Source organism: Cheilinus undulatus, linkage group 8, assembly GCF_018320785.1.
Source record: "Cheilinus undulatus linkage group 8, ASM1832078v1, whole genome shotgun sequence".
Classification (NCBI taxonomy): domain Eukaryota; kingdom Metazoa; phylum Chordata; class Actinopteri; order Labriformes; family Labridae; genus Cheilinus; species Cheilinus undulatus.
In genome coordinates, this window is record NC_054872.1 from 7,313,456 (window position 1) to 7,323,168 (window position 9,713).

At 39.2% G+C, this 9,713-nt stretch overlaps 1 protein-coding gene across 1 annotated transcript in view; it reads left to right on the top strand.

Moving 5' to 3' along the window:
- The window catches only part of adgrb1a (adhesion G protein-coupled receptor B1a), a 151,601-nt gene that overhangs the window by 35,793 nt on the left and 106,095 nt on the right, over positions 1-9,713 (top strand). The window contains exon 11 of the mRNA XM_041793579.1: positions 2,138-2,281. Within this exon, the coding sequence (XP_041649513.1) occupies positions 2,138-2,281 (144 nt within the window). The remainder of the gene's footprint in view (positions 1-2,137; positions 2,282-9,713) is intronic.

Consider the following 9,713-nt stretch of genomic DNA (forward strand, 5'->3'; position numbering starts at 1 on the left):
GTGCAGGACAGTTGCGTGGTTTCTCCTGTAGAAGTTAAAGTAAGCAGAAGCATGGTTTCTCCTCTACTGCTTTATCAAGAACAGCCAAAGTAGGACAACAGAAGTTTGCCATGCTCTGCCCACATGTGTGCACTTATTTATGTATTACAAAGCTGTGGACCTCTTTAGAAAGTTTAAAGATATGCTGTGTTGTCCTCACTTGTGTTTACAGTGAGGGCAAACATGGCTTAAACACATGCCCAGACAGCTCACACTGTTACATTTCATCTCTTTTTTCTGCCTGGTTGAGTGTTGCTTTAACCTGGTTATCACCCCGTACTGGACAGTGGTGTGAATTAACAAACTGGCAGCCCAGCCCTTAGACCTTAACCCCCAAGCCCTCCTTTAAAAAAATCACACTCTCCATCTTAAATCCCTTTTAGGACATTGGATATATTTAAAAGTACTTAAAAATAAATGAAAAAATGTTTTTTAAAGATTTTTGGTCCTCAACTCCAGTCCTCATCATGTATTGCAAATGTGAATTATTTTTCATAATTTTAACCCTATAAATGCCAGTTTATTTACATAACACCACATTTTCTGACACAAAAACATGAATTATTTTCTATTTGAAAAATGCAAAGCAGATGTTTTTTTTGTGCAGGGATTATTAGTCTTGGATATGTCAATGATTAGCAGCAACACTGATTTTGACATACTTTTAAGTTTTGTGTGATAACAAAATAATTTAAAACACACACACACACTCTATAAATTTAGAAATATTAAACATGAAAGAAAAAACTTGTTTTTTTTAACATTTGGTCCTTAACTCCAGTCCTCATCATATAATAGCAAATGTGAATTCATTTTCATAATTTTAATTTTTCACCAGACACTGACATCCATAGAAAACACCCAAAGTAGTTTTAGTTGAAATAATTAATTCCACTGGCCTACAGTCACTGTTATATCCTGTCAGTTCAAACAAGGTCATTATCTCCCACAATGCCTCTCTGCAAACATTGAAAAATGGTGAAATTTGGCAGTATTATTTTGGTGTGCAATATTTTTACCTTTGAATGACTGTATTACAGAGGAATTAACAAGACTTCTTATTTCTGTATTGCAGTGGCAGTAGAATGAAAATAAGTGGTTTTAATGGTAGTCAGTGAGGCCTAAAAGGGCTTTAGGAGGGAGAGTTTGAGTTTTTTTGTCTACACAGTGGAAAATTCTGTCAACACAGTGTGAATGATGAAATTTCAAAGATTCATTAAAAAATGAACATCTTTGTCAAATATCATCGTTTTAACATGTTAACTGCCAAAGAGCAAAAAATACAATCAAAAAGCCCTAAAAGGGCTCTAGGAGGGCCTGAGGGTTAATCATCTGCTTTAAGTTGACTTTGCTTGAAACAGCAGTAAAAAGGTTTCCTTCAGCCTGCTGTTAAGTATTACTTGATAAAATAAGTAAGAGTACATACATGATCATAAAGTAAAGTTAACTTAGTTTGTGTGGGTCTGTGTAGCTATCAGGGTTGATAGTGTATATGAACACCGGAGCAGGTCCACCCAGGAGTCCTCCTTGACTTCGTCACATTCATTTTTCTTTTTTTCTAGTAAAGTCTCTTTCAGGGGCTTTGTGAAAGAGTTGTAAATTCAGAATCCAGTTATGAAGGAGTAACAATAATATAGTGCAAGTGATAAAAGTGTGAGTTAAAGTCTTCTGCTGAAAATTTCATCCAAAAAAAAGCAGAAGAAAAATGGTTGACAGTGAAAAATGAAAGACATGCTGGTTTAATGACCTTGTTAAAATGAATATAAAATTTTAAATCAGAAACTAAAACCACTCCTAGGTTTATAGTCTGTGTCTTAATCTGGTTGTTAAAGGCTCCCAATAGTATTTAAGCCTTCAGTCATCCTGCTTGTAACCCTAAAGATTTTAAACCCTTTCTTTCTGATAAATACTTCCACAAACCAATTATTTTTTTTTTTTTTTTTTTTTTTTTTTTTTTTGTGCGCCTGCACAGTGCAGGAAAAGAGTCTGATATGATAGTCTCAGTAATAGTGCCATGTGTTTATATGTAGAGTAGACTTTGGTCTTTCAGGTCTTTAAACTAAAATTCTTTTCTTTTTTATTTATGACACCTTTGCAGTTCTGAGCATCCACAAGCGTCCCGTGTTGGGTCACGCAGACATCAGCTTCCCCATGAAGGGCTGGAGAGGTATGGTGGACTGGGCCCGCAACTCTGAGGACCGAGTCACGATCCCCAAGAACATCCTGACGACCGGTAAGCCAGGTGAGACGGCTTTCACACCTGCATGGAGGTTGGATGTTAAAGCAGCCTCAGATCTTAGATATCCTCATCAGTGACTGTTGACAAGCCTGAGAGACTCAGATAGAAACACTTATGATATGTGCTACCGCTTCTTCTCTTCATCATATCAGCTTGGGACCCATAATGTTCTAGAAGAAAAAGGTGTCCACATGCATGTTCTTGTGCCTGTTTGACAAACTGTACAACCCTGGTGGTACCAACACTTCCTGATTTCCAGACATCATCTTTTGTAAGAATCCGGGGGGGGGATTTTGAAGTATTATTTGGGTTTTTTACTCTCTCTTTGCTGATGTTTGTGAGACATTCTGAAAGCCTATGTTGTTTTAAATGAGCTTCAGAAGTAGATTTGACTTGACACCTGACAAACAGGACTAAACCCTCTGAGAAGTAACAGAGGAGAATCACTGAGCAGACGCTGCTTTTAACTCCAGGAAACATTGACAGATTGCTCGTAGGGCTTTGAATTAATTTAATATTTGACAAAATAATGAGTCCTTTGGTTGATTTATTAATTTCGCTTTTAAAGCAAAAGATGTTCCCCAAATACTGATTACAGCCGCCTGTCTGCAATCTGTGCAACAATTTAGGAACGTGTTTCCTTCAATCTGTGCCTGCATGTGTGTTTGGTTGGGAGGGGTCTGCTAAGACTAAAGGAGCAGAAAGAAGGAGCACCAGTTGATTTATAAAACGATTTTTACTGCCGTTAATCTGCAAAACAAAACAGATGAACGCACGCAGAGACGGCTGTATTTAATGTAGGAAATAAAACATGAAGAAGAATAACAAAATCATTTCTAACCCCCTGCTGTTCAGCAGCTGTGCAACAAAAGGAACATTCCTTCAATGCTGAAGACACGGTTTCAGAAAATGCTAATAAAAAGCACATTTGTCCTTCATAATTTTGCAGATCTGCTTTGCAAGCTGGAGGGTTTCATTCATTCAGCGTTTTTGCTCCAACATAAGAGAATGTTTCAGTGATTTTACAGCAATGAAAAATTATAAATACAGGAAATGTTCTAGATCTTTTTTGTGTCCGTTGGTGAGATACATAACCCTAATTTTCCTCCACTGCTGCCTTGGTGGCTTTATACTGGAGGAAATCTGCAGACCTCATACTGGTGGGCCACTTATGATAGAATTAAGATATGATCTTGCAGGCCGGATGCAGCTGTATTACAGGCCGATCACTGCCCTGGTCCTTGAGTTTGACACCCCTGCTCTACAAGGATGCTTTGGATTCTGCTGTTAAATCTGTGTCTGTGGAAGTCATGGACTACCTTGGCAGAGTGATCGAGGCTCTAACTGTGAGGCTGAGATCCACCACAGACTTGTGCATGTAGCGATGGGTTCGCTGAGCAAGGCGGTGTGGCCCCCCTGGTATCTGAGCATGCGGACAAGAGTCTTTTAGTCCAGGTCCTCCCAGTCTTACTCTACTCTTCTGAGGCCTGGATGCTGACTGATGACCAGAGGCACCAGCTGGACTTCTTTGTGACAACTTCTCTCTGCATTTTGGGGAATTGTTGTTAAGACTGTGTGTCTAATGCTGATGTTCTCAGGAAAGTGGAGATGGGAAGGGTGAGCTGCTGGAGCACCAGCTGAGCTTTCACAAGCACCTGGCACAGTTTCTCAAGACAGCGCCAACTCTCCACAAACTGGGTGCCTGGGACCCTGTAGGTTGGACCTCAGGAGCAGCAGTATACATCATGGAGGAGTCAGCTGGGAGGAAAGCTGGAGAGATGGGGCATGGACAATCAGTAGGCTTGACAGTACCAACGGGCATGGTTGGCACGGCAAAGTGCTGAAACGGGCATATGCTCCAATACCTGGCCTGGTACTCTATGGCAGGGGTTTCAAACTCAAAGTCCAGTGGCCAAATCCGGCCCGCGGCACAGGTATACCCAGCCCGCATGATCATATCATATTTTTATTATAACTGGCTCAGCAATGTGAGGTCTGCAGATTTCCTCTAATACAAAAATTCAAACTTAACCTTGGTGATACAAAATTTCCTTGTGAAGTAAAAAAGAATTCTAAAAGTAAAAAGTTAAAACAATTTGATAAAAAAAAGAAAAAAAAACAACAGGAATATTAGAAAAGAAATCTTTTTTTTTTTTTCACATTTCCAATGTTTCCATATTTGCATAGCACAATTATGACTTCAACTTATGATTTTGACTTAATTTTAAATTTTCACCTTTTCAATTTGTAATTTTGACTTTTTATTTCATATCTTAACATTTTAGTTTCACAATTGTAAATTCTAAGTCAGATTTTGTCTTTTGGACTCATGATTTTTAATTTTATCTCATGTTTTAAACTTTTCAACTCCGAAATTTAACTTTTGGACTGTCAAATTAAGAACCATTCTCATATGTTTTACCTTTTAAACATCCAATTTTTAATTTTATAATTATTTTTGACCTCTGAAATTAAGGATTAAATTTTTTTCCTTTTTTCAAATTTAATCTTGATGATTTTTAATTTGATCTCATATTTAAGCTCTAAAATTTAAGATTTCTACTTTTATATTTTCTTTTAATCTTTAAAACTTGTAATTTTTAATATAATCTCATACATGAGCTTCAAAATGTAGGATTTCAACTTTTATATTTTATTTTGACCTTTTCAACTTGTTATTTTTAATATAACCTCATATTTTGAGCTTCAAAACTAATAATTTTTAATTGTTTTTTTTTTATTTGGACTTCAAAACTCATGATTTTTAATTTTATCTCATAGACCTGTCTTTTAAGAAAACATTTTCTGACTTAATTTCACGGTTTAACATTTTGAACAAATAAGGTTGACTTTTTATCCTAGATTTTGAGTCTTTAAACTTATTATTTATTCATTTTTGTTTGTTTGTTTTCTTATCATTATATATATATATATATATATATATATATATTTTTTTTTTTTTTTTTTTTTTTTTTTTTTTTTTACCTCAAATCAACTTTCAGCTAAGTTTTTCATTTTTTATGCGTCATGTGAAAATGAGGCTGACACTTACATGTTGACCCTGTTCGGCTCTCAGGTTAGACCTAAAATCAAAATCTGGCCTTCTTTGTGACTTTGACACCCCTGCTCTATGGAGGCCAAAAATTATATACTTCAACTGTCCCTACCGGCACTACATCAAGGGTTATTGTTTTTTTGTTTTTTGTTTTTTTGTTTGTTTGTTTGTTTGTTTGTTTGTTTGTTTGTTTGTTTGTAATGTTCCTACACTCAAAAGCATCCCGGCACTCCATGCTATTTGTAAATGTTTAAAAAATGAAAGGCAACTTCTGCTGAATTGGCTCCTTTTATAAAAACAGAAGAATCAATCTGATTTTAAAAACGTGAGTAGTCACACAATACAGCATGTTGAGAAGTTACTGAAAACTACAGCCCCTCTTCACCACATTCAGAATTAAAACATTAACCTTAAAAAACAAGGGTTATGGTCATGGTTGTCCTTAAATCCCCACATACACGACAGTCAGTAATAGAGTGTGAGTTATTGAGTCATTAGAGGCAGATATCCTTTATTTGTGAATATCCACCCAAGTCTGTTAACCCTATCTGGACCAAACGATCAAATTAGTTGTTAAAACCTTCTGATAATGTAACAACAGACATATGCATGTCATTGTTTATGTGTTTAACTTTGTGTTAATGGATACCTCTGACCCTGTTTCTTCTAAAGAAAGTTATACGTATGTTTGTGCCCTTTGTTAGTTGTGAGTTTTTATAACTGCTAAATTGAAAATATTTTGGAGTTAGTAACAGTTTGGCCCTCTGGCAGTGAGTGTAATGTGAAAGTTGTCCGTCCCAGAACTATTTTAGTGTTCATTTTGGTCAGCTGTTTATTTGTCAGCACAGAGCGATCTGTCCTCCTCACAGCAGAAAAGGTGATATCTCCACAGTCTTGGTGTCAGTGGGGTTCTTTGTCAGACACGATGGTTTTCGGCCATTAAGGACGGCCCTGTACTGCTCGCATGTTAATGAGGCCGTCACTTCTAATCAGGAGTCAACAGGAGCCAATCAGGAGCAATTAGAGACAATTTCCTCCCCAGCTGGGAGATGTGTCTCCACGGTGAAAATGTCACCGCAGCAGCCGGCCCTCCTCGTGCACACAGCTTGGACTTGCTTACGAGGATTAAAACGGCTCTCTGATGCCTTGTTTACACTGATTGATCGCTGCCTTCTCACGTCTTCAGAAATGTTCTGAAATAAGCCTTTTTTTATTAAAATGGTAAAAAACCAACAACAAACAAATGGCACGCTCTGCAGGCAACAAAGGAAGAGAGGGAAATGTGTTGGTTTGATGCCTCTGAACATTACATGAAAATGTGTTAGGGAGGCTGGTGGCAAAATTTGATTTTTCTCCTTTTTGAAACCTGGAAATATTCTGCAGAACAAAAATCACCTGGAATGGCTGTCACTAGAAGACTGAAATAATATCACCAACAACCCAGGGTGGTTTCTATTAGGGAGTCAGGCCACTTCATCACATAGTCCACTTGAAAAGTTGATCTCTGACACAATTCAAGTGTACCTGAATTGTGATACAAGATGACATCTTCCTCTTCACCGAGCTCCATAGAGCCTCTGCGGGGTTTAGGTCAGAAGAGTTTGCTGGCCAGTCAAGCACAGGGATACCAAGGTCCTTAAACAGGTTTTGGTACTTTTGGCGGTGTGGGCAGGTGCCAAGTCCTGCCCACACCGCCAAAAATGAAATCAGCATCTCCATAAAGCTGGTAAGCAGGGAAGCATGATGTGCTCTAAAACTTCCTTGTAGGCGACTGCGCTGACCTTGGACCTGATAAAACACAGTGGACCAACACCAGCTGATGACATGGCTCCCCAAACCATTACTGACTGTGGAAACTTCACTGGATCTCAAGCAAGTGGCACAATGACACAGTGCCACAGTTATAGTCCATGTCCTAGATAGGTCTATGTGCGGTGACTCCAGCTGCACTCCACTCCTTGTGGAGATCCCCCAAATTCTTGAACGGGCTTCACTACACAATCCTCTCAAGGCTGCTGTTATTCCTGTTGCTTGTGCATCTTTTTTTTTTTTTTTTTGGCCACATTTTTTCCCCTCCGTTCAACTGTATGAATATGCTTGGATACAGCAGTCTATGAACAGCCACTTCTTTAGCAATGACCTTTTGTGTCTTACCCTCCTTGTGCAGGTAAATACCAGTCTGATACAGTAAGTGTCACGTCATCAGTATGGCAGTGGTCTGTGATCCATATAGACTAGGGCTTAATGATATATCCCTTTACAATTGCAATGGCAAGTGAGAATGCACAGTAGTCACATCACAGGACGTGCAGTGGTAGTCATTTGACTTGAAGCATGTCATGCTCAACCTCTGTTATGTCAGATGTTAACCAAAACCAAGAGTTTCTTGTTTTAATAATCTACATAAAAAAAACTGAGCAGACAAAGCCTGTTTGTCCTCCTCTATGAGAAGTCTGCATGCACGTTCAGGCTACAGGTGATACAGTCACTGATAAACCAGCCAGCATGAAGCTCCAGGCAGACGCTCAATTACACAAGGCCGATTTTAAATGAGTATATTCCTGCTTACAGCAACAAACTGTTCCATTGCACATCACCAGCACAGACATGCTGATCGTTAACTTTACAGCGCTAAGTGAGCACTGCAGTGTGAGAGCAAAACTACAATACATATGGCAGAAAGAGAAACTATTGTAATGTCATTTTTTTTTTTGCAGACAGTGAAGACTATCCTGCTATTAAGATTGTTTACCTTCTTCTCCTCGAGGGTGGGTGAAATTAACCTGTGTTGCATGGATATGACATTTTTTGATGAGACAGGAAATGTTTAAAAATGACTTTAGATCATTAACAAGTACCTCAGCATGGCTGGTACTCTGGTGCTCTGGTACTCTGCAGATGCAGAGCACTGTTGGACAGTTGACTCATGTTAAGTAGGATGGCAATCAGACACCGTCCAGCACAGATGATTCAAAAGCAATTCAGACCGCATACCACCACTGGATTCTTTAATGACACCCAGTATGGGTACTGATTACCCAGACCCACAGTAGAGAGGGGTCCTTGAGAAGCCTTCAATAAAAAAGTGTGTTTTTATTTATTTTTCTCAGTAAATAGTGCCATTATTGAATCAAAAGCGACTAAATGAATCGGTCAAATTAAAATATAATACTGGGGGACCTGCTCCTCCCTTAAAAATGTCCAAATGGTGCAGTCCAGTGCTGCAAAATAATGCAAGTAAATTTGATTTAACCATAGTAAAACTGTTGCTCATAAATGGGGATATTATGGTTCAGAAGTACATTAAAATGCATAGATATTTTTAAAACTGATGCAACATTTGTTGCTTGGCTAGCCGGTGAAGGCGGGCCCTGTTAATATTCTTTCAGGGGGCTCTTAATCCCTAGGTACGCCCCTGGGTACCAGCTTAATTTTGCTCTTAGTTATATTGCATCCAGTTATTGTACAGGCAGACGACCTGAGAACATAATGCATCCAGCCTGGCTACTGAGAGCATGGAAGCATTATAAAGATAAATCAGTATATGTTAGCACAGTGCTTACAGAACAGAACATAAATACTTAGTATGGAACAATACAGTCAAATAACGTTAGAAATAAGGAGGATTTTTTTTCTTTTGTGAGCTTCACCTTAGGCTGTTGTATTTTTTTACCCTTTCTGCCTAAATGTTGCTTTTGGAAGAGCAAAATACAGCAAAACTTTTCTGTGCATGATCATGATGCTATCCGACAGACGGAAGTTAAATTTGTATGATGTTTGCTCCGTTTTTGGCATGTGTGTTACTGTTCGGAGGTAATGGAGTGGATTAGGTAAGCACAAGTGCACTCTGGGGTTTTCTGGTCCACTTCCTCTCAACACTGACGGGTGTAGAAGTGTTAAAGTACAGCCGACCAACCCCCCCCCCCCCCCCAGAATGAGCCAGACGCTGAGAGTTTCTGCTTGTGTCAGGACATGAAGTTCTGCCTTCTAGTTACATATGTGGAGCCATATGGGCGTTTGCACACATGCAAACAGAAACCCAGTACATATATGTCACAAATCCACATACAGAGAGGAAAACTCGGCAAGAAACTTTTGCTGCACACAGACACATGACGCATTGAATCAGTGGTTAGAGTCCCTCCAGGCTGGCTCTCGTTGGGCACAGACAATCTGGCTGAGCATATTGGATGGGCCAGCCAAAGAGTGGATGAGCGGGACACATTATACTTCACCCCCCTCACTCACACATCTTGCTCGGTTCTCCCCCGATGCCCACGGGAGCTCAGCTGTTGCCTGGAAGCTACAGCCTCTGCCTGCTGCCTGGCACTGCTCAGTGTGCTCTCGGGCTGCCGTGTAGTGAGCTAGAGCAGAAGAGCT